Consider the following 24,804-nt stretch of genomic DNA (forward strand, 5'->3'; position numbering starts at 1 on the left):
GGAGGGCATGGCAACCCACTCCAGTATTTTTGTCTGGAGAATCCCCATGGACAGAGGAGCCTGGCAGGCCACAGTCCATGGGGTTGCAAAGAGTCAGACACAACTGAGCAACTAACACACAGTACTGGTGGAATGGTAGACTCAGGGCATTCGAAAGGAAGAATCCAGATACAGACCCACACATATTGGGACAATTGAATTTTGACAAAGATGATACCACAGAGAAGCAAGTCAAGGAAAGTGTTTTTTAAACCAGTGCTGATCAGGGACTTCCCCTGGATGTCCAGTGGTTAGGGCCGCATGCTTCTTTGCTGGTCAGGGAACTAAGATCCTGCATGCGGCAGTGTGGCCAAATAGTAGAGGCAAAAATGGTGCTGGTCAAAGAGATATTTGTAGGGGAAACAATATGGCTCTGGACCTCTAACTTACACCATACACAAAAACCAATTCCAGATTGAACATAGATCTAAATGTGAAAGGTACCATAGGAAACTTTCCAAAAATAATACGGGGAAAAAAATACCTTCCTAACTTTGGAGAGGCGAAGATCTCTTAAACAGGATGAAAACACCATTCATCACTAAGGACAAAATTAACCAATCTGGCTAAATTAAATTTAGGAACTTCTCTCCATCAAAAGACTGTATTTGGAGACAGAAGAGTAAGCCATGAGGGGAGAATATACTTTTCTTATATGTAAGAAAGTATTTCTTTGACCATCAACTTCCTCATCTGTAGAGTTAAATGAGATAATATGCTTACAAGGATTAGCTCAATGCCTGTCACATAAGAGGTATTCCATTGAATTTTATATTGCTCCTCTTATAACTGAGTCATCTCAGCAGGATGATTGCACTTCAAACCATTTCCAGGCAGACAAGAATCTCCCTCTTCTTTTTGACGCTCAATAAAGAGGCGGCTCAGTAGTAAAGATTCCACCTGCCAATGCAGGAGACACAGGTTCAATCCCTAGATCAGGAAGATCCCCTGGAGAAGGAAACGGCAAGCCACTCCAGTATGCTTGCCTGGGAAATCCCATGGACAGATGATCCTGGTGGGCTACAATCCATGGGGTCACAAAGAGTCGGTCGCATGACCGAGTGACTGAACACAAAAGGCAGTCAAAAGGATTTACCCTGAATTCCCTCATAAATCTTACAAAACAGTGTTGAGGGCATCTATAAGGTACCCCCTTCAGTCCCAAAGCTGCAATCTGCACGGAGATCCGGTGCCCAGTTTTAAACAACACAGTGGTAGGGGTAAGAAGTACAACGGGGGGATGAGTGGGTTTTATTCTTGACTGAGTCAGGCCACATTTTGGGAAATCCCCCAGGTGAGCTGAAAGCAGCGCAGAGGAGCTGGCAGGAGGGAAGAAGCCCTCTCTTCTTTCAAATACAGTCTCATTTATCATTGTAGCCACCAGGATTCCCAGAAGCATGCAAGAGGGGGCTTTCAGAATGGTTTCAAAGGGGTCACCTCATTCCTGCAGGGGCAAGCCCAGGAGAAGCCAGAGCCTAAAAGCCCTAGAGGCAAGGTCACATTCAGAGGCCACCCCAAAATGGGTCACTGCAGTGGCTTGAGTCACCACCCCCCAGAGGGGACAGGCAGAACTTGTGAAGGACTTGTGTTTGCCTCTGGCTATCCTCCTTCCTGCTCTTCTCCCCAGCAGAGGACACAGAGTGGAAAAGCCTTGGGCCACTGATAAGAAGCCTGGGAGGCTGAGAAGAAAGACCCTCCAATAGGCCCACACCCATCCATTTTGAGGGCCAGCAGCCTCCCTCCTTGGACAGGACCAAGCACCGTCTGCAGACTCTTCCATTTACATAGCCTGTTTACATCCCTAGCAGCCTCTGACCTCACCTCAGTCCTGTGGACAAAGGATTATCCTGAGCCCCTTTCTCAGGTGAGTCTCAAAGAAACAAAGTAAACTGCCCGCAGTAGTTCTCAGGCTCAGGACCCATCCCATCCCCCTCCATCAAGATACCAGTGACAGATTCAGTTCAGTTCAGTTCAGTCACTCAGTCATGTCCGACTCTTTGCGACCCCATGAATCACAGCACGCCAGGCTTCCCTGTCCATCACCAACTCCCGCAGTTCACTCAGACTCAACGTCCATCGAGTCAGTGATGCCATCCAGCCATCTCATCTTCTGTCGTCCCCTTCTCCTCCTGCCCCCAATCCCTCCCAGCATCAGAGTCTTTTCCAATGAGTCAACTCTTCGCATGAGGTGGCCAAAGTACTGGAGTTTCAGCTTTAGCATCATTCCTTCCAAAGAAATCCCAGGGCTGGTCTCCTTCAGAATGGATTGGTTGGATCTCCTTGCAGTCCAAGGGACTCTCAAGAGTCTTCTCCAACACCACAGTTCAAAAGCATCAATTCTTTGGTGCTCAGCCTGCTTCACAGTCCAACTCTCACATCCATACATGACCACTGGAAAAACCATAGCCTTGACTAGACAGACGTTAGTCAGCAAAGTAATGTCTCTGCTTTTGAATATACTATCTAGGTTGGTCAAAACTTTTCTTCCAAGGAGTAAGCATCTTTTAATTTCATGGCTGCGGTCACCATCTGCAGTGATTTTGGAGCCCCAAAAAATAAAGTCTGACACTGTTTCCGCTGTTTCCCCATCTATTTGCCATGAAGTGATGGGACCAGATGCCATGATCTTCGTTTTCTGAATGTTGAGCTTTAAGCCAACTTTTTCACTCTCCTCTTTCATCAAGAGGCTTTTTAGTTCCTCTTCACTTTCTGCCATAAGGGTGGTGTCATCTGCATACTACAATTAAAAAAAAAAGATGCCAATAACAGTAGTGATTAGTATTATTACCATTTGTGAGCATCTCTTATGCACCAGGCATCTGACAGGTGCTTCGCTTCTATCAGCTCATTTGTCCTTCAGAACGACCTGAGAATTAGGTGAGGACACCCCATTTTACAGGCTCCGAGAGGGTAATAATGTAGGAGACCATATCTGGTGCCAGGGACTATTCTAAACACTTCCATGTGCATTACATTCAGTTCAGTTCTGTCGCTCAGTTGTGTCCAAATCTGCGACCCCACGGACTGCAGCACACCAGGCTTCCCTGTCCATCACCAACTCCCAGAGCTTACTCAAACTCATATCCATTGAGTCGGTGATACCATTCAACCATCTCATTCTCTGTCGTCCCCTTCTCCTCCCACCTGCAATCTTTCCCAGCATCAGGGTCTTTTCAAATGGGTTGGTTCTTCCCATCAGGTGACCAAAGTATTGGAGTTTCAGCTTCAGCATCAGTCCTTCCAATGAATATTCAGGACTGATTTCCTTTAGGATGGACAGGTTGGATCTCTTTGCTGTCCAAGGGACTCTCAAGAGTCTTCAATACCACAGTTCAAAAGCATCAATTCTTCAGTGGTCAGCTTTCTTTATAGTCCAACTCTCACATGCATACATGACTACTGAAAAAACCATAGCTTTGACTAGATGGACCTTTGTTGGCAAAGTAATGTCTCTACTTTTTAATATGCTGTCTAGGTTGCTCATAGCTTTCCTTCCAAGGAGCAAGTATCTTTTAATTTCATGGCTGCAGTCACCATCTGCAGTGATTTTGGAGCCCAAAGAAATAAAGTCGTCCTGTTTCCATTGTTTCCCCATCTATTTGCCATGAAGTGATGGGACCATACGCCATGATCTTAGTTTTGTGAATGTTGAGATTTAAGCCAACTTTTTCACTCTCCTCTTTCACATTCGTCAAGAAGCTGTTTGGTTATTCTTTGCTTTCTGCCATAAGGGTGGTGTCATCTGCATATTTGAGGTTATTGATATTTCTCCCAGCAATCCTGATTCCAGCTTGTGCTTCATCCAGCCCAGCGTTTCTCATGATGTACTCTGCATATAAGTTAAATAAGCAGGGTGACAATATACAGCCTTGATGTACTCCTTTCCCAATTTGGGACCAGTCTGTTGTATCATGTCCAGTTCTAACTGTTGCTTCTTGACCTTCACACAGATTTCTCACGACGCAGGTCAGGTAGTCCGGTATTTCCATCTCTAAGAATTTCCCAGTTTGTTGGGATCCACACAGTCAAAAGGCTTTACACTAGGCAATCTCAAAAATCCCATGAGAATGAGTGCAAGAATCATCCTCCATTTCAGAAACATGAGAACTGAGGCTCAGAGACATCAGGTAAATTGTCTGAGGCTGCACAGCTAGGAGGTAGAGCTGGAATTGGAACCAAGTATTCTTGCCACTGTCGCACACCTCTGGCAGCACAGATGACACCCCTAGGGCAGCACACCTAGGGAGGGTCAGAATCCCGTTGAGACCCCTGCCACTGACAGTCCAGGGCCCTTCCACCCAGCTCTCCTGCCTGGAGTAGGGCCGCAGGAAGGCTTTGGATCCTGTTGGCGGCCACCTCCTTTCCTTCTAAGAGACAGCTCTCTGAGAATCAACCCCCAGAAATAGGGCGCAGGGGGACAGACTCCTCCACAGTGGCAGACAGCCTGGTCATGCCGACAGAGCTGGCACCCAGCCCAACCAAACCTTTTGGCCAGTTTTTCTCTCTCTGCCTGCTGCATGCTGGCTGAAACCAGCCCCCAATTCTCATTTTCTCCCTTGAGCCCCATTGAAAGTGCTGAATGGAAGAGAGAGGAGGAGGCGGCTGGAGGGCAGGAAAGCAGGGGGTGCTCGGTAAGCCCTTCTGCCCCTCCAGGAAGGGTAAGAGGACCTGGCTAGGGGTGAGGAGAGGGGTGCTGGGGAGTGGCTCTGGAGTTGTAGGGCTGGGGTAACCTAGCAACCACTGGCTGATGCAGTCACAAAGCGACAGGCTTTCCCACAGAACTGACAAGGCTTCCCGCTGTCTTGTCCTTTGGCTCTTTCCTGCTCCAGCAGCAAGGGCTACTCACCCACATACTATAGCGGCCACTTTCCTTGGTGAGTGCAGGGGTCAGCCGGCGGGAAGGCACAGAGGGGGAAAGGGAAGTTCTGTTTCTGAATTGGTATCAGTCTTCAGGGCCCTTGTGCCTGGCCAACTGGGAACCCAGGGGCAAAGGGAAGGAAGGTCAAGGGCAGATGCAGTGGGGCCCAGCCTGGCCCGCTCTGGCAAAGGCAGGCCAGGCCCGTTAGAGGCCCTGTTGACCTCTTCCCAGCCGCTGTGTGATATGACCCACAGTGGCTTATAAAATCAATGAAATAGTTTGATAACGACAAAACGAAGACAAAAAGTAGGATGACACTATCAGTATGTGTCATATACAACAAGGACAAGAACTGCTTCAGTTTCATGTACACACACAAGTAGATGCACACGTGTGTGTGTGAACTGGGTTACAATATAAAAATGAGTTTCTTACGATGGTCACAGTCAAAAGTATTTTTAAAAGTCTCTATCGTGTTGATTCCTTTTCCTGTAGGCAGGTGGGTATGTGCTTGTAAATGCCCTGTCCTCAGCCCTGCAGCATCGAAGTGCTCTAGAGCAAGGGTCCCCTGTCTCTGGGAACTAATTCCTGATGATGTGAGGTGGAGCCGACGTAATAAAACAGAAATAAAGTGCACAATAAATGTGACGTGCTTGACTCATCCTGAAACCCTTCCCCCTGACTCCCCGATGTGTGGAAAAATTGTGTTCCATGAAACCAGTCCCTGGTAACAAAAAGGTTGGGAACCACCGCTCCAGAGCCTAGCCTCTTCATCAAGGATGTCCAAACTCCCTTCAGAGGATGCCCTACCAGCTAGTTTTGTCTTTAGGAAAAGATTAGGAGACTGAGTAAGGATGCCTGGCTCCTTGATCTCAAAGTCTCTCCCCTTCCCCAATCTCAGGCAGTGCTGTTTGCTCCCCTCCACCCTAACCTGATGAAAGCCTGGCCCTGGGAGAATCTCTGGGGTCCCCTGCAGATTCTATGACTCAGAGGGTTAATTCTCAGAATGTGCTGATTGCTGAACCCATCCTCGGCACCTGCAACCCCAGAACTACACTTACAGATTCATCATCACCTTGAAGTGTCAATTTGGCTTTGACGTTTATCTTTCATTCATGTCATCTAGCTTATTTCGTAATATGACGAATGCCAATAAAAGCACCTCTGAAACCAAGAGCTAGAAGATCACCAGCAAGACATCCTGCGTGCTCCTCTCCTCCCCCCGCCCTTTATCTGCCCTCAGAAATAGCCACTACCTGAATTTTGCAGAGTTTCATTGCTTTTGTTTCATTACCTTTATGATAATTCTGCTTGCTTTTGAATTTTATTTTTAAAAAAGGATCTCAAGCTATATGGTTTTCTGCAATTTGCTTTCCCTGACTGTTCATTACGTTTGTAAGATTCATCTATGTTGTTGCATGTAGCTGTGGTTCATTCATGTTCACTGCAATATAATGCTCAATTGTCTGAATGGGCCACAGCATATTCATCCTCTCTTCTGCCATTGGACATGTGAACTGTCACCAGGTTTTTTAATTCGAACAATGCTGGTTTGAATATTCTTACACATCTGCAAGAGCTCCTCTGGGGTATATTTCTGGGACAGTAATTGTTGGGTTATGCTGGGATATGGTATGCGAACGTTCCATTATAGGGCTTCCCAGGTGGCGCTAGTGGTAAAGAACCTGTCTCCCAGTGCAGGAGACATAAAAGATGCGAGTTCAATCCCTGGGTTGGGCAGATCCCCAGGAAGAGGGCATGGCAACCCACTCCACTATTCTTGACTGGAGAATCCCATGGACAGTAGAGCCTGGCAGCCTACAGTCCATGGGTCGCAAAGAGTCCGACACGAATGAAGTGACTTAGCACGCACACACATGCAATTGCTGGGTTATACTGGGATATGGCAGGCAAATGTTCAATTTTATAAGCTATTGCCAATTTTTCCCCTAAAGTGTCTGTTCCTGTTATGCATCTTCAACACTCGTATTAAGAGCACCAGTCTTTACTCTGTTAGAGGCCCCCCAATGGCCACAGAAGTGAGGGCCCAATTGGCAGAGCATTCACTGCCGAGGTAAGGTCCCTAGTGCCCTCCCTGCTGACGGAGGAGGTGGAGGGAGCTGGGGAGGGTAGAATACAAAGGAACTCAACAGTTTGAGGGTCCAAGAGGAGGTCACCTTCCCTCTGCTATCAGTCAGGCGCCCAGTGGGTTCTCAGGCCTGAGTTAACACGGGTCACAGGCAGGGCCCCTCCTGGGTCGAGAGAGGGTGTGGTGGCTCCGGTCAGGAGCATAAACATTCTGGGGGTTTCAAGGGGTGACTTCCACTGTTAGTTGGGGGCAGGGGAGGTCAGCTAACAGTGATGTTCAGGGAAGGTTTACTTTATTTCTTTAAGTCCCAGATCCCCTAGAAGCGAATCGAGGATGGAACAGGAAACTCAGGGGCCTGGTCATCGAAAGCTTCAGAGGGCTCCGGGGCAGAATGCCTTGCTTAGCATATCCAGAGTCCATCTACACACCTCCAGAGGGCCTCCCTTCAGCCAGGGCCGCCAGAAGGGGAAGCAGACAGCGAGCAGGCAGGTGGTCCCACCAGGCCCCTGGAGGAGAGCAGCCCACCCCTGGATCCTTGCTGGACCGACTCCACCTATTCCTCTGGGGGGAGGCACAGCATCCTCAGGAGAGGGAAGGGGTGCAGGTGGAGGACGGAGAACCTGAGACGCTTGTCTCCAGTGAAGTGAAGTGAAGCGAAGCAAGAGCTTGAAGCTTCCCCACAGCGACGCAGCCCAGATAGCCAGACCAACAGTTCTGCAGCTCCCAGGGGGGCCCTCACGGGAAGAGGACTGGCTGGCCTAGTCTGGCTTTGGCATCAGCTCCTGGATGCTGAGTCTGGGCCAAAACTGCTCCTGAGGGCAAGGCGGGGAGCGGGGGGCGGGGGGCAGCCTATAGCTGGCTTCCCCTGGGCCGCCCACTGTCTGGCTTGGGGAGAGGCCCGCACTAGGGTCAGCCCCCTGGCCCTGGAGGCGCACAGAATGTGCCTGTGCTCCACCGCAGGGGCCTGGACGGGGAGGTAGGTCTACGGCTTCTCCTTCTGGCTTCGGAAATGGTCTTGGAGAGAAAACTGGGGTCCTGGGAGATTCCATCTGAGTTCTCTCAGATGGATCCTGGCTCCCTACTCGGGCATCGTAGGAAGACCGAAGGTTCCCCAGGGCTGGATGGCATGGCTGAGAAAGGACCCTGGGAGAGGCCCGGCTCAGTGCCATGGGGGTGGAGGTGGAATCTGTTAAGCAGTTTTCAGAGTATCTCAGGAATGGACTCCCATAAGCTCGGGTGGGCACTGCTGCCTAAGGCTCCATTTGCTTCTCCCTGGCCCTCTCCTTTAGTCCAAAGGCTGAGCCGAAACAGGAAAAGAAGTCCGGTTGCCGGCCAAGGAGCCACGGGGACAGCGGGCCACAGAAAAAACCGATGATCCCAGGGATCATGGATTTCAAGCTGATCCGAGAGGCAGTGAGGACATCCAAGCCCCAAACTCCCAGTGCCTACCGCTTTGGTCGCCTCAGCCACCACTCCTTCTTCTCCAGGCACCACCCCCAGCCCCAGCACGTGACCCACATCCAAGGTAGGGCTGGGGTAGGCCACGGCCTCATGGTGGGGGTTGGGGGGCCACTGGAAAGGGAGGACCCAGCCACTCTTGGCCAAGCCAAGACCTACCTGGAGCAGGGTGGATTCCAAGGGCAGACTGCACAGCCCTACAGGATTTATGTCACTGCCGATTCTCCCAGCTTACAAATCAGAGAAAGGGATGAATATTCTGTTCCAGAGCTGTGCTCTCTTCTCTGACTCAGGCCATTTCATCCATTCAGCTATTTGTTCATCAAAGATCTAACGAGTGTGAACTATGAGTCGGGCACATTTTCAGGTCCTGGTGTTATGACCAAGCAAGACAGATGGTCCCTGGTCTCAGAGAGCCAACCTTTAGTGGGGAAGAATAGGAAGGTGCCAGAAGATTGGAAGTGCCAAGGCTATATACAGAGCCAACATCATGATACTCGAGTAAAGACTAAAGGAAGACAGGGCATGACCCATGTGGATCTCAGGGGGAAGGTGTCCCAGGCAGACGGAAGAGCCTCCTGTTGGAGAATAGTGAGGACGTGGGTGTGGCTGAAGCAGAATGAGGAGGAGGAGAAGTGAGACACATTAGAGGCAGCAGGGCCCACATCGTGTGGGCCTTGGAGCTCACCGTGGTCATCCTTAAGCCACCTCACTGAGTCAGATGGCAACCATCAGAGGGTTGAGAGCAAAGAAGCAACAGAAGGGCTCTGCTGGCTTCTGAATGGACAGTGGCTTGGACCAGAGAGATAGCAGTGCAGGAGTTAGTGGCCCTGCTCTGGAGAGATACAGAAGGCGAGGCCAACAGACTTGGCTGATGGATTAAAAATGGAGTATGAGATGGAGAGAAGAGTCAGGCTGACTCCCAGGTGTTTGGTCTGAGAAACTGGGAAATTGGGTTTGCACTAAGATAGAGGAGCCTATAGACGGGGCCAGCAGAGGATGGGAAGGGTCGGGGTTTGGTCTGAGACGCTGGGAGATGCAGCATGTGAGATGCCTCTTGGAAGTCCAAGGAGGGTGGGTGGGGAAGCCCGAGGGGAGGTGCCAAGTAGGCAGTCGTGTCAGTTTCAGGCAGAGATGCAAATGTGAGAGCCACTCAAATAGGAGTGGTGTTTGAAGAGGTGTGCTGGATGGGGATCGTCAGAGGACACTGCAGAGGCTAGGGAGGAGAGCCTGGCATGAATCTGGGGACCCCAAGGTTAAGGGGTCGAAGGGATGAAGGAGAAGCCACAGAGCAGTGACTGGTGAGCTAGGAGGACCCGGGAGAGAGAGGGGTCCTGGCGCCAGAGGAAAGTGTTCCGGGAGGAGAGAGTGAGAAACTGCGGTTAAGTCCTAACCACGCTGCTCCCCAAAGCTTAACCATCTAACGATGCCATTGCATACATGCTAAGTCACTTCAGTCACTTTGCGACCCCATGGACTGTAGCCGACCAGGCTCCTCTGTCCAAGGGATTCTCCAGGCAAGAATACTGGAGTGCCATGCTCTCCTCCAGGGGATCTCCCTGACCTAGGGCTCAAACCCACGTCTCTTTCATCTCCTGCATCGGCAGGCGGATTCGTTACTACTAGTGCCACCTGGGAAGCCAGTGATGCTACAATCGCACACAGACCTTAGCCTGGAGGCTCCTCACATGCAGACTGTCTCTCACCACCCCCAGGCTGCCATGCACTCAGACCTGCAAGGCTGACAGGTGGCATGAAGTCTTATCCAGAGGGCCTCGCCCCCTGTGGTTTGAGCCCAGGCCCTTCTCACCACAAACTGTGGCTTAACGCCCTGCTCCCATTCCTCTGCTTAAAGCTGCCTGCCTCTGTGTGCTCCACACACTCTGTGCGCTCACACCTACACTTCGTTACCCTGTAAAACCAAAGGGACCCCCAGATGAGGGTCCCAGGTCGCCCGGGTTCTCCTCTCCCCTCGGCCAGTCTCACTATGTGACCCTGAGCCCACCCTTTCGCTGCCATGCTAAATGTGCCCAGGGGTGAGGTCAGAGCGTCCGAGAGGCCCTCCAGCCCTAGCCATCTCTGGGGTTGTGTTTACTGGAAGAAGTGGGGCTGAGTGCTTCCCTGCCCACTAGCCTCCTCCAATTTTCCTGGAGTTCTTGGGGCCCACTCAGGTCCCCTTTCCCACCGCCTCCAACCCTTAACAGATCTCACCGGGAAGCCTGTCTGCGTCGTCAGGGACGAGCTCTCTCTGGCCACCTCTCCTCAAGCCACACTCTTATCCTGCTCTCTGATCAGGATGCCCACCATCTCGGTGCCTGTTGGAGACCCGCAGTCCAATCGGGACCCCCGGCTTTATTCTGGTGGGTACTGGGGCCCTCTACCTTGGGGCTATACCTGGCCCCAAGGGCTGCCTGGCTTGGGCAGGTACCCCAGAAGGAAAAGGCCATGGCTACTAGGTGGGTGGGGGTCCGAGGTCCTCAGAAATGTACCCCTGCTTGGCTCTGGGGTGCCTGAGGAGTCAGAAAGAGCAGAGGACAGACAGATCTGGGCAACAGACATGCGACTTCCAGCTCGAGCCAGGAACAGTATTGGAAATGCTGAATCTTGCAACCTGTGTGCTCAGGCACCGGCCAGCCAGAACAGTTAGCCATAGAGAGTGCTGCGGCAGCATTTCAGAAGCCTCCACTGGGGCCAAGCCTCTCTCTTTCCCCAAAGAGCAGGGAGGATCCTGGAGAAGGGGCAGAGGGGCCCAGAAGGCTTCCTGCAGTGCTCTTTACCAACCTGGCCAGGAGTCACTCAGTGTTGTAGCAACGGGCACAGCCTATCAACCTAATCTCTGCCCTGGCTTCATTTTCCTAAAAGAGGCAAAGCTAGTCTAAATCACAAACATCTCGGTACACGTAGCCAAACATTCTCCAGCATTTCCCAGCTAAGACACAGGCTGGGACACAAATGTCAGCAGCAAGCACTCCCACCCACCCTCCAACTCCTTCCTTCAAGGGCACCACTTGCCCTGTGAAAATACCCTTCCCTTTAAGATGCTGGGTGGGAGGGCAGGGAGGAGAGGAGGCTGTTCCACCTACCCTCCTTCCACACTCGGCACAGGGAGGGTGTACAGGGAGACCCCGGGGATCTGTCGGCCAGATCTTGCCCTCTCCTCCCAGAGGCCTGGAAGAAGGAGTTGAAGGACCTGGCTTCCCGGCTGGCCATCTTCACCAAGGAGAGTGAGCTGAAGAGCAAGGAGGTGGGTGCAGAACAAAGGAGCTGTCCAAGAAGAAATGAAATGGACCCACTCCTTTGTAACTAAAGCACTCCCACGTGGTTCCAACCACACCAGCACAGCGCAAACCTTCTCAGGAAGGCGGGAGGCACTGCTGTTGGCAGAGGGGAGGGGTCCCTGAATACAACCCAAGAGACAGGGTCACAGGGAGGGTTCAGAGGACACAATGTACCTGGTGGAGAAATCCAGGAAGGGTTCATAGTTTAGAAGAGGACGGGGGGAGGTGTTCCTGGTGGAGGCACATGGCACAGATGTTCACGCGCAAGCGAGAAAATACAGGACAGAGTCTTACAAAACGGAGGGTTTAAAAGTACAGGAGATAAGTGCGCAGCAGTGAGAGAGGAGTCGGAGGAGGGCCGACTTTGGATGTGGGCAAGATCAGCTTGCCTCTCATTTCTGAACTTAGTTTCATGTTTTACCTGACAAAGGGGTGGAGAATCACTGAAGGATTTCAGAGAGATTGGGAGTAGCCTGAGTGCTATTTGCTGATAAACCAGTAAAGACAAGTAGGAGGCAGCTTGAAGGTAGTTGGAACTGGTCCTAGGACAGGCCTGGCCCCTGTTGGCTAAGATTGGTCTTACCCTTGTCTTGTACAGCAGAGTTCTCATTCTCATTCCACAGCTAACTTGCTGTAACACTCAGGGTAACTCAGCTAAGCTCTCTGGGCCTCAGTTTTCTTATCTTTAAAATGGGCGGTCTCATGGTTTAAAATTCACCTGCCAATGCAGGGGACACAGGTTCGATCCCTGGTCCAGGAAGATCCCAGTTAAAAAGTTCGCAAGCCACAACTAAAAGATCCCCCATGCCGGAACTGAGACCGAGCACAGCCAAATAAATAAATATTAAAAATAAATAAAATGGGGAGAAGGATACTACCAGTCTTAACTGGAGTTCCAGGGGCAGGAGGTCCCAGGCCTCGTGCCCACCTGGCTCGGGAAGGTTTTCCAGGGCAAATAAAGGATGCTAAGCTGTGGGGGACAGGTTTGGGGGCAGCGGAGCTAAGAATTAAGGAAGGCAATGGGGGTCTTGGTACAGGATACTATTTTCAAATCTCTGATGGGCTGAGGGGAGGGACCTGAGGGAGGGCCTAACCAGGCAAGACCGAGGACCATGGGGGTGGGGGCAGCCGACCTTCAGTAGAATTCCAGGAGGAAGAGCAATGGCTATACAGGAAGGGCTGCCCCCACCGGTAAGTGGGGTCTAAGACAGGTTGAGGCTGGCCTGGTTGACATCCTGGGTCCCTGGCCGCCTCCTCTTCTTTTTACCTTTTCCTCTCTGCTTTCTCTTCTTTCTCTCTGCCTGGAGTCTCTGGCCACATTTTTCCCCAGCAGAAGGAGGAGCCTCAGCGGGAACAGGGGGCAAAGTACTCAGCAGAGACTGGCAGGCTCATCCCTGCCTCTACCCGGGCCATGATCCGCCGCCACTCCCACCAGGGCCGAAACCAGCCTGCGAGCAGAGATGGAGGAGACCAGACCTTTGTCCTACAGGATCAGGAGCTGCTGGTGAGCTGCTGGGAAGGCTGGGGGCTGTGGACCCTATGGAGGCCCTCATCTGAGGGCAGGGAACTTGGTGGAACCTGCTCCCAGGCTCATGAGGATCCGACTAGGACCCTTGCAAAGTGCTTTCAAGTATGGCTTCTCCCAGGGAGAAAGTCTTGTCCCTGAGACCCTAAGACTCAAAAACCTCAGCTCTGGGAGTCAGGGGCCTGGATTCCAGTCCCCGGCTGCCTCTAGGTTTCTGTGTGAGCCTTTCCCTTCTAGGGACCTTAGTTCTATCATTTAGTCAAACTGGAAGAACAGGTGTTTTATCATAAGGTCTGGCCCCATGAAGATACTTGATAAGTTAAGGAAGGGGGAGCCACAGCAGCGGAATGAGAAGCATGGAAGTGGAGGTCTGCCTGGAGGTGGAGGCCCTGCCTGGTACATCCTCACCACACCCAGCGGGTTCCCCCCGCAGTCTGCAAGGCTGGTCCCAGCCAGGTCCCCACACTCTGGAGAAGTCTGGTCTGTGCTGGAACAAAGCATGAAGACCCCTCCTCTGTGTCTGAGTTTCCCATTAGGGCCTGGGAGGCACGCAGGACTCATACCAGTGGGCAAGGCAGTGTGAGAGTCCCTGTTCAGAGGTGCACGTGTTCTCCAGCAGAGGCCAGACTGTGGCAGCATCTTGACACCTGCCCCGTGACCAGTGCTTTAAAGCACGCGGTCCCCTTGGAGCCTTACAACAGCTCAGGGAACAGACAGAGCAGATAGGGCAGGGATCCCCACTCCACAGATGAGGAGGCTGAAGCCCTGCCGGGTGATGGCCCATGGCCCAGGTCCCTGGAGAAGGAGCGGCCTAGCAGGGGCTCAAACACAGTGCTTTCTCCACCATAGGGCGGCCTCACCTTGCCTGGAAGTAGGTTCTCAGGTCCTATGGGGAGGGGGCACAGGGCAGGTAAGTTGGATGCGGAGAATGGAGGAGGGCCCCAGGCCGATGGGGGGTGGGGGTCACCTCAGCAAGTGGGTTCCCTGGGGGAGAGGGGAGGCAGCCTAGCAAGCGGAGGCCTGGGGCAAGGCCTGGCCCAGTTTCCACTCTGTCAGGGACGTGGCCGACCTGGGGAGACTGGCCGCCAAACACTGAGGGGACCCCACTTTCCTAGGACTCCAGGAGCTCCACGACCCACTGCAGGCCCTGGCTCTACATGGCCGCCGCCGCCGTCAGCAGCCCAGCCTAGGGAGCCCCCGTAGCCCTCCTCAGACAGGCCTGGATCTCCTGCCGCTGACCCTTTACTGGAGGACGCAGTGGGGAAAGGGTCCTGAAGTAGCAAAGATGTGGGAGGTTGAGTGGGCTGAGAAGGACCCTGGGAGCGAAGACAGCCCAGCCCTGGGCGGGAAGGGGCTGCCAACTAAGCAGTGCACAGAACCAGCTGGCTCCAACCCTCAAGCTGTCCACAGGGATCAGCCCACCTCTTTGCTAACATCTCCAGACTCTGAGCTTGGGCGCTTCAGGGAGGGGAGGCCCGCGAGGTCCCTGAAATTCCCACACCAAGGACCCAGGCATTCGGAACTCGGTGCGTCTCTGAGGAGCTGACGGCTAGCTCTGACCTCGCCTTCCCAGTGAGGGACCTTGGGGTACAACCACACAGGGCTCAGGGATGGGGGGTCCAAGAAACTGACTCAGAGGCTTCGATCTGCTACAGCATGTCCACCAGGTGGCCTCCTCAGATCCCTCATCTGTCCAGGAAGGGGGTGAAGAACCTTCCTCCAGGGCTGTTGGCAGAGAAAGCTTTCTACAAAGTGTGAAGTCCATGCAGAGGGTAGGCAGGGACTGCAGAGGGTAGGCAGGGACCGTCGTGGGGGCCAGTCTAGCCAAGGACGTGGGGAGAGAATACTTTATGGGGCGGGGCTGTGCTGCCAGCTAGAATGTGCTGTCCGGCCATGCTGACCCAGGCCTGTCCTCCTGTCCACAGATACTGGAACTGCTTTCGCAAATTCTGCAGACAGACTCCTTGAATGCTATCCAGTTTTGGCTACTCTACGCGCCCACCAAGGGTGAGGACATCATCCTGGGCCCAGGTCCTCATCTGAGTGGAGGCTGCTGAGGGCCGTGTCCTCTGGTTCTGCAGGACTCAGAAGTCACTCGGCTCCCATCCCATGGCCTTACACGGGGGCTGTTCCTCCTTTTTGGAGCCACAAACTAATCTTTTCCAGCTAGACAACATCACTGCCCTCTCCTCCGCAGGGTTTCCATGACACTGCTTCTTAGAACGAACCCTCCTGCATGCTGACCATAGGATTTGGCCCCTGGGAGGGAGACAGACAGTCCTTAATCCACCTCTGTGGGAAACACACATGCACAGAGATGCAAATACACACACGTAAGAGCACACACGTGTGTGTACACATAAATGGACATATGCATTCATGCTAATATACGTACATAAGAGCACACACGTGTGTGTACACATAAATGGACATATGCATTCATGCTAATATACGTACATAAGAGCACACACGTGTGTGTACACATAAATGGACATATGCATTCATGCTAATATACGTACATAAGAGCACACGTATGTGTACACATAAATGGACATACGCATTCATGCTAATATACGTACATAAGAGCACACACGTGTGTGTACACATGAATGGACATATGCATTCATGCTAATATACGTACATAAGAGCACACACGTGTGTACACATGAATGGACATACGCATTCATGCAAACACACTCATAGGAGCACACACATGTGGACACGTGAATAGACGTACACATACACACTGGGATGGTGAGTGGAAAGTGCGTCTAAGTAGAGGGGTGAGGAACAATGAGAGCCAGAGAACTGGCTGGACGAGAGAGTGGAGGAGGAAGGGGAGGGAGGCTGGTCCCCAGCAGCCTTCCCAGAGGGCCAGGGGGCGTGATGGCAGGTACGCCAAGAATAAGGTGCACACGAGCAGGTGTATAAAGGTGTGGAAGGCTGAGGCATGCTGCACATATAGGGGCCGGAGAGATGCATGGCCCTCCCCATGGACTCCTGTGGGGCAGAAGAGCTGGAGGCCCTGCTGCTGCCCGTCCCATCCCGCAGCAGGACGGGGCCCGAGGTCTTGCCCCTGAGCGTCCTCCCCCCACCTCGGCTGTGCTTACAGAGAAAGACACGGCACTAGGGCTCCTGCAGACCGCGGTGGCTCAGCTCCTTCCCCAGCCCCTAGTGTCCATCCCAGCAGAAAAACTCCTGAACCAGCTCCTGGAAGTTCAAGACTCACTTCAAGAGAGGCACCAGCTACCCTACAGGTGGGTGTCATACCCCTCACCTGCCCCTCTGTTCCTGGAACTGCTCCCCCATATTCAGCCACCTGTCCGCCCAGGTGTGGCCCGAGGAGGCCCGGGGAAGGAGGCCAAAGCCTGGGCTGCCTGTGCCTGCACTGGAGGAAGAGGCCCCACTCTCCCCAGGACCCCTGGTGCCACCTGACGGTTCAGAGGCTTTCTCTGCCAGACCAGACTCCAGAGGCCTGCTGTGGAGGATATCAAGGGGAGAAGCAGGGGAGGCAGTGATCTGTGTCACTTGTAGCAAAACAGAGCTGGATAAGCCACACACATCAAGCTCTCCAGGAGCTCCTGGGCCTTGGGAAGACACAGCAGAGAAGGAAGGGTCACATACGGCAGGCAGAAGTAACTTTGTGCTGGTACTAAGTCATCCAGATGGCTGAAAGAAGGATTAACGACAAGCTGGGGAAGGGGAAGATGAGGGCAGGCTGCACGCAGCAGGGCCTGAGTGTCAGCCATGGGGCCAGCGATCCTGAGTGTCCACTGTATGTACCTGACACGGCTGGGTGTTTAACACATTTCTAGTCCATGCAGCCACCCATGGAGGCAGTATGGCTTCCCATTTTACAGATGAAAAGACTGAGGCTCAGGACAGTTGAATGACAGCCCAAAGTCACCCGGGTGGGCAGCAGAAAAGCTGGGACTCATATTCAGGCTTGGGCTTCTCAGATGGCGCTAGTGGTAAAGAACCCACCGGGCAATGCAGGAGACATAAGAGACAAGGGTTCGATCCCTGGGTTGGGAAGATCCCCTGGGGAAGGGAAATGACAACCCACTCCAGTATTCTTGCCTGGAGAATCCCATGGACAGAGGAGCATGTCAGGCCATAGTCTATGGGGTCACAGTCAGACAAGACTGACACTTCTTAGCATGCATGCAGACTCAGGCTTAGCAGCACTCAGTCACCTAGGAGCTGGTTGGAAAGGCAGATGCCCAGAGATTGCCACATAGTGGAGTCGGGGTGAACATGGAGATGTGTATCTTGAACACGCAAATGCAAGAGTAGGGCAAGTCAGGAGTGAGGAGGGCTGGGAAAGCCAGGAACTTGAAGCGATAGGTAATGTGAAATTTGGGAGTGGCTGGAGACTGGGCAGACTGAGAAGGAGGCGGCAGGATGCAGTGCTGACTTGAATGTGTTAAAGGTATAGGTGCTTGCTCTGGCCCCATACTTGGTTTTCTTGTTTAGCTTGAGACCAGTGGAGACACAGTGGTAAAGCAAGCCACCTCCCATCTGTGAGCCTCAGTTTCACTCTTTCAAAAACCCCCTCTCCTAAAGTCATAGAGAAGAAACACTACATCGGGTGCATCAGAAGGCTTGCAGAGCCTATACAAGATAGGAGCGTTATCCATGCTTGTCAGTAATTCGCTAGGGTTCCCACCTGCAGGAAAGCAGCAGGCCAAGGGAGGGCCAGTGCAGTGGCCTCTCTGACAGCCCCCTAGAGAAGGGCCTTGGTTCCTTGTGGCCACGGTGAGCGATGGTGCTGCAGTTGTTGGGGTCCTGCTCAGGGTGGGGCCATCCCTGGACAGATACCTGCTGGCTCTTCTGCCTTTCCCAGGGGCACCTTTCCTACCTCCCCGCCCGCCCTGTCACTCAGCTGGCTGTCTGGCTCCAGCCTGACCTTCCTAGCTTTCCTTGTGTTGGTTTTAGCCAATCCCCGAAGAAGATGAAGACACCACCTCTATCAAAAAGCGGAAAACCAGGTAAGAGTCCCCACAGCAGGGCACTGGGTGGGGCTCACTGAAGCCCACCACGGCTAGATCCCTTGGGGGATTCAAGGACCCCTCTAGAGATGGGCCCCTGCCCAAAGAAGCTGTTCATTTTATCCATCCATCCATCCACTTAGCAGATCCTTAGTTAGTACCCAGGTGCTAGCCTCTGGGAATCACTAGGGGAGAATTCAGAGATGGGTTCTGCTGCCTTGGAGCTTACATCCTAGGGAGAGACGTGCAGACCACAAAGACACCTGAGGGAGACGGTGCCATAAGGGAAAAAACAGGGCAATAGGAGAGTCAGAAGGATTGAGTGGGGGGTGGCGGGGGCATGGAGAAGGGTCCATTGAGCCGAGAGGCAGAAAGGACCCAACCCTCTGTCGCAGGGAAAGCCTGCAACAGGCTTCCACCGCCAGGTGTGTGGGTGAAGGAGCAGGCGGGCGGGCCAGGGTGGCTGGACCCTTGTGGGTTGGGAACAGTGGGAGGAAATGGGACAGGTAGGCAGAGCCAGCCCACAGGCTGTGGCCTTCCCCGCAGGGAAGGTCAGGCGTGCGGTCTCACGCAGGCTGCATGGGGTTCACTGGAGGGTTATCAGGGCATGGGGGGACCCCTCGGGCGGCCGTGTGGAGAATGAACTGTGGAGGCCCAGAGGGGATGAGGGAGTAGGGGGCGCCTTAGACCAGGGCAGGAGGACAAAGGGAGGAAGGTTGCAGGGAGAGAAGACAGGTATTCTTGACGTACACTGCTCTCCCCCGCAGACTGTAAGAGGTCCTGTGTGCCAGGGCGAGTGTCTGACATAGAGTAGGCACTGTGCAGACATCTGTGACCTGGATATAGTAGTGACACCCAGATGTAGCAGAGGGTGGAGGTGAGGCTGGGGGAAGGGAGTCAGTCCCTCCCAGGTGACCAGGGAGCCTGAGCAGGAGCCTGGCCTGACCTGGGCACCGGGGCCTGGAGCAGGGAGCAGGGGTCTCTCCGGATATCCTAGGCAGCTCCCTCACACTCTCCTGCCTGCCATGTCCCCCCGCCCCATCCCAGAGAACATTGGAAAAGCTCAAGTTCTTTGAGTGCACTCCAGCCAGAACCCAGAAGAGAAAGCGGCAAAGGCAGAGGGCTGAGGAGTTTGCGCCTCGCTCAAGAAAAGCGCCTGAGTTCGAAGACTCCGTCCCGAAGTCCTCATCAGCAGTACTGGTTTTCCTATCACGTGGAGCCCATTAAACTACTGTCTTCCCCTTAAGAGGACAGTTCCACTCTCCCATCAGCAGGAGGTCTCTGTGCTTATGTAGTTTGCTCCGGGAAGGGGGACGAGCTGAACCAAACCATCCCGACTCCCTTGGAGAAAGCCTCCCTGTGTGGGGCTTCCTTGCTTCTGTTCGCTTCCAGAGAGTCAAAGGGCAAGGGGTAGACAGGTCTGTGCTCATCCCTGAGCCAGGGCTCACAGGGCTCTGGGTAGATTAGCGCAGAAGTGGGGAACTCACAGGCCACTTTAGAAGACTCACCCATAGCAACGATTGAATTCCTACCAGACACTGGGACAGGACTGAGGCACTAGCTACTGATGAACACTCTGAATTGTTGTGAGCACTTTATATGTGGTACTGTATCTGATGCTCACCCAAACCCCAGGAGATAGAGAATCACTCTCATTTTCTAGATAAATAAACTGAGGGACTGTCAGAAAGGTGGATCAGCTTGCCCAAGGCCACATAATAAAGTGAGAACCCAGGAGCCAAACACAACATGTCTGCTTCTAGAATTCCTGCTTCTATCTGCTGGACTCTGCTGCCTTGTGAACAGTTCAGTTCAGTTCAGTCGCTCATTCGTGTCCGACTCTCTGTGACCCCATGAATCACAGCACGCCAGGCCTCCCTGTCCATCACCAACTCCCGGAGTTTACTCAAACTCACGTCCAACGAGTTGGTGATGCCATCCAGCCATCTCGTCCTCTGTGAACAGTAACTCTCCCCAAAAGTTGGGTTTACATTCAGGACGAGCATAGAGTTAGCACAATGGTGGTTGACAAAATCGAAAAGGAAAGGGATATCACATAAATATGACCCAGATGCAGCTGGGGTGTCTCTATCCTTTAAGATAAAGACAAGATGGCCCTGACTCTCTGGGAATCCAATGTCTTCCTCGAGATTTCTGCAGATTTCTTGGTTGGGGCTGGGGGACTGGCATTGAGTATTTACAATGCCGTGGTCACGATGGCTCTGAGCTCCTACTTCTACTGACTTGGTTCCGTCCTCAGGCTGTGGCTCCATTCTACACCTCCAGCACTGCTGCCATTCTCCCTGTGTTAATCCAGGGAGCCCCTTTCACACAAAACTTGCGCTCACCAGGCTTCAATCAAGAAGAGGGACTGGGTGGGGATTTGCTGTAAATCCAGCAAAAAGCTTCATGGTCAGTATAAAATTGTCCTGTTTTTAAAAGGTCCTTGGCTACTAGGGATGTTTCCCTGGAGGCAGCATCATATGTGACAACTATGCCCTGGGACTTCCCTGGCAGTCCAGTGGTTAGAACTCCATGTTTCCACTGCAGAGGGCACAGGTTCGCTCCCTGGTTGGGGAACTAAGATCCCATATGCCCAGTGGCACAGCCAAAAACAAAACATACAGACGAAACCAAAAACTATGCCATCTCTCTGACTTCCTTCTCCTCTGTCCTCAACCCTGCCACCAGTTTGCCCCCAGAAAGCCCACAAAAATTTTCCAATTTTTTTTCTTATAAAAATATACACAACATAAAATGAACCATTTAAACCACTTTGAAGTGTACATTTCAGTGTTTTTTATCTATATTCACACCACTTGCAACTATCACCATCAGCCATCGCCAGAGCTCTTTACATCTTGCAAAGCTGAAACTCTGAAACCCGTTAACAACTCCCCATTTCCCCCTTTTCCCAAGACCTGGCGCTCTACTTTCTGCCTGAGTCTGACTACTCTAGATACACCGTATTAGCATTAGTAGAATCATACATCTGCCCCTGCAGAGTATCATAATTTTCTTATTCTCTGGAGGGTACCTCCCCTTTTAAGTTTCCTGGGGGATTTCCCAGGTGGGTCCAGTAGCCAAGATTCCTCACTCCCAATGCGAGGGTCCTGGGTCCAATCCCTGGTCAGGGAACTAGATCCCGCAGGCTGCAACTAAGAGTTCACAAGCCACAAGGAAAATCAAAGACCCCTCATGCCACAGCTAAGACCTGGTGCAGCCAAATTAAAAAATATATATAATTGAAATATGCAGAATTGAAAACACATATGTAATTTTTAAATGTACAACTATATACTGGAGACACTTGCTATTTAAAAAAAATCTCAAGGTATAGCCTCTAAAAAAATCTCAAGGTATAGCCTCTAAAGAAAGAACTAAGTTTCTTAGCCCATCCTTCACATCTATTTATTTTGCTTTCTCCATCTTGTGTTTGCTTTTACAACTCCCTGCAGAATGCTTGTGTCACTGTATTTAAAGAGAAGACATTCTGGGTCTGGCTTCTTACCTGTGTATTTTGAGGGTAGACTGTGAACAAATGAGATCTTTCTCAGCAGCTCTGCAATCTGTTAGGAGAAAGATAAGGGAACCGAACTGAACCAAGCGCCCATAGAAACACTGTGGAAATAAACACACAACATGCTGCTCTGTTGCAAAACCACAGATGGCTAACCTCTGGTTTCCTGGGATGATCTGATCTCACTCAGGGCTCACAGCAACCCGTAGGTAGCTTTCACAGGTAGAAAAATCCAAGGCTCAGAGCAACAGTAACATCAAAATTCACACAGCCAATAAGTAGTGGATTCAAACCCAGGGCTGCGGGCTTCTCAGTCAGTGCCCCTTACTTCCTGCCAGCTGCCGTCTCTCAGGCTCACCCCAAGGCCCACTTGTCTCCAAAGAGAGAAGTGGACCCATCCCTCACTTCCAGTCACTTCACCCCCTCTTCCTCCTGGTCCCTCTTCCTCCATCTCTGGAATATGGAGCTCAGCAGGGTTTGCTGACTTCCTGGCCCTCTTTAAAGTCCTCCAACAGGCTTGCCTACTTTCTCCATGTTTTAAGGGAGTCACTGCTGACTGCCCAAGGGGCAGCCAGCTGGGGGAATTGGAAGGTTCCAGACATCTCACAAAACACAGTCGTCACTGGCCTTTCTGGAAATGCAAGTGGCATCAGGCCTGCCTGCATTATCACTTGCACAGAGCACCCTCTTGACCTAAGGTCCTGGGCAGGTTGGAGGCCGGGCTGGTTACTGGGCTGTGGTATTTAAGCACAACTTGGCTTTGCAGAGCTTCTGCGCTCTGCTTAGCAGTGCTCTCTGTCTGAGCCCCTGTTTGGCCATCAAGGGGACTTCTGCTGGGTGTCAGTACCCCATGGCCACTTCTGAGTCACTTCTGAACTTTCCTTGGCTCACGCCGCCCTGGAATTTCTCCTCTCCCTACCTTCTGCTGCTCTGACTGAAGCAAGAAGACAGATTTTCCCTTCCAGTGTTCTCTGCTATTAGGTCCTCCTTGGGATCCAGTCTCCTTACCCACTGTGGAAGCCCCTGTTGGGGTGCCCAGATGTCCCCTGCCCTCCTTCCAGGTGGGCCTGAAACTTAACTCCATCCAACCGGAGTATCGCATCCCTGGGCACAGGGACTGGTTTAAGGACTGGATAAGCATATGACCCAAACTGGAATAGACACTGTCTGCTCTTGGGACTTTTTTGCTGAGTGGAAAGGAATGTCGGCTTTTGAGATGACACCGTCAGTGGTCATCACTGTTCCCAGAGACAGGGCCAGGGACTCAGGCACACTTGATGAGTCTGACCCTCCCCCATTCTTCCCCATTGCTTGAGAATAAAATTCCTTCTTCATAGAATTGATCGTTATGTACTTTTTTTTTTTTACTTTATTTTACCTTACAATACAGTATTGGTTTTGCCATACATTGACATGAATCCACCATGGGTGTACATGCGATCCCAAACATGAACTCCCCTCCCACCTCCCTCCCCACAACATCCCTCTGGGTCATCCCCGTGCACCAGCCCCAAGCATGCTGTATCCTGCATCGGACATAGACTGGCGATTCGATTCTTACATGATAGTATACATGTTTCAATGCCATTCTCCCAAATCATCCCACCCTCTCCCTCTCCCACAGAGTCCAAAAGTCTGTTCTTTACATCTGTGTCTTTTTTGCTGTCTTGCATACAGGGTCATCATTGCTATCTTTCTAAATTCCATATATATGTGTTAGTATACTGTATTGGTGTTTTTCTTTCTGGCTTACTTCACTCTGTATAATCGGCTCCAGTTTCATCCATCTCATCAGAACTGATTCAAATGTATTCTTTTTAATGGCTGAGTAATACTCCATTGTGTATATGTACCACAGCTTTCTTATCCATTCATCTGCTGATAGACATCTAGGTTGTTTCCATGTCCTGGCTATTATAAACAGTGCTGCAATGAACATTGGGGTACATGTGTCTCTGTTACGCACTTTTAATATAAACTTACCATTTTAACCATTTATAAGATACAGTTCAGTAATATCGCTCATGCTCAGTGACTCAGTGTCTGACTCTTTGCAACCCTGTGGACTGCAGCCCACCAGGCTTCTCTGTCCATGGGATTTTCCAGGCAAGAGTACTGAAGCGACCTCCCATTTCTTTCTCCAGGGATCAAGTTTGCAACTCCTTCGTCTCCTGAATTGGCAGGTTTCTTTACCACCGAGCCATCTGGGAAGTGATATTAAAGACATGCATATTGTTGGGTCACCATCATCACCAACCACCCACAGAACCCTTTTCATCTTGCAAAACTGAAACTCTATACCCATTAAACCATAAGTCCCCATTCCCTCCTCCCTGAGACCCTGGCAACCTCCCTTCTACTTTTGGTCTCTATGTATCTGACTGTTCTAGGTGTCTCATATAAGTAGAATCATGCGGTATTTGTCATCTTGTGACTAGCTTACTTCACTTACCATAGTGTCCTCAAGATTCATCCATGCTGTAGCAAGTCCCAGAATTTCCTTCCTTTTTTAGGTTGAACAATACTTCATTGTATGTAATACTCCATTGTGTTTATCCATCCATCCATTGATGAACATTTGGGTCCTTTTGCCTTTTGGCTGTTGTGGACAATGCCGCTAAGAACATGAGTGTACAGTGGGTAACAGTGTCCCTGGGAGGTGTGTTGGCTTCAGCAGCACAGCCAAGACTCAGGTCCCAGGTATGACCTACTACAGGCTCTTATTCACTAAGAGCATCACAATCACTCACTGATTCATTCATACATGCTGCTGCTGCTGCTAAGTTGCTTCAGTCGTGTCCGACTCTGTGCGACCCCATAGACGGCAGCCCACCAGGCTCCACCGTCCCTGGGATTCTCCAGGCAAGAACACTGGAGTGGGTTGCCATTTCCTTCTCCAATGCATGAAAGTGAAAAGTGAAAGGGAAGTCGCTCAGTCGTGTCCGACTCTTGGCGACCCCATGGACTGCAGCCTACCAGGCTCCTCCATCCATGGGATTTTCCAGGCAAGAGCACTGGAGTGGGGTGCCATTGCCTTCTCCGTCAT

At 51.9% G+C, this 24,804-nt stretch overlaps 1 protein-coding gene across 3 annotated transcripts; it reads left to right on the forward strand.

Moving 5' to 3' along the window:
* The first annotated feature begins 6,924 nt into the window (after positions 1-6,924).
* On the forward strand, positions 6,925-19,993 carry TBATA (thymus, brain and testes associated). Of its 3 annotated transcripts, XM_068982326.1 has the most exons (10): positions 6,925-6,971; positions 8,276-8,511; positions 10,649-10,804; positions 11,609-11,688; positions 12,622-12,630; positions 13,053-13,226; positions 15,173-15,254; positions 16,360-16,504; positions 18,186-18,238; positions 19,286-19,993. In XM_068982326.1, exons 1-10 carry the CDS (start codon positions 6,925-6,927, stop codon positions 19,312-19,314), a joined length of 1,011 nt encoding a protein of 336 aa, XP_068838427.1. In that variant the 3' UTR covers positions 19,315-19,993. The 3 variants fall into 3 exon arrangements, with proteins under 3 accessions (XP_068838427.1, XP_068838425.1, XP_068838426.1); XM_068982324.1 differs by lacking the exon at positions 12,622-12,630 and having other exon boundaries at positions 11,609-11,694; XM_068982325.1 differs by lacking the exon at positions 12,622-12,630 and having other exon boundaries at positions 13,056-13,226.
* Positions 19,994-24,804: the final 4,811 nt, after the last annotated feature.

The sequence above is a fragment of the Capricornis sumatraensis genome, chromosome 10, assembly GCF_032405125.1.
Source record: "Capricornis sumatraensis isolate serow.1 chromosome 10, serow.2, whole genome shotgun sequence".
Classification (NCBI taxonomy): domain Eukaryota; kingdom Metazoa; phylum Chordata; class Mammalia; order Artiodactyla; family Bovidae; genus Capricornis; species Capricornis sumatraensis.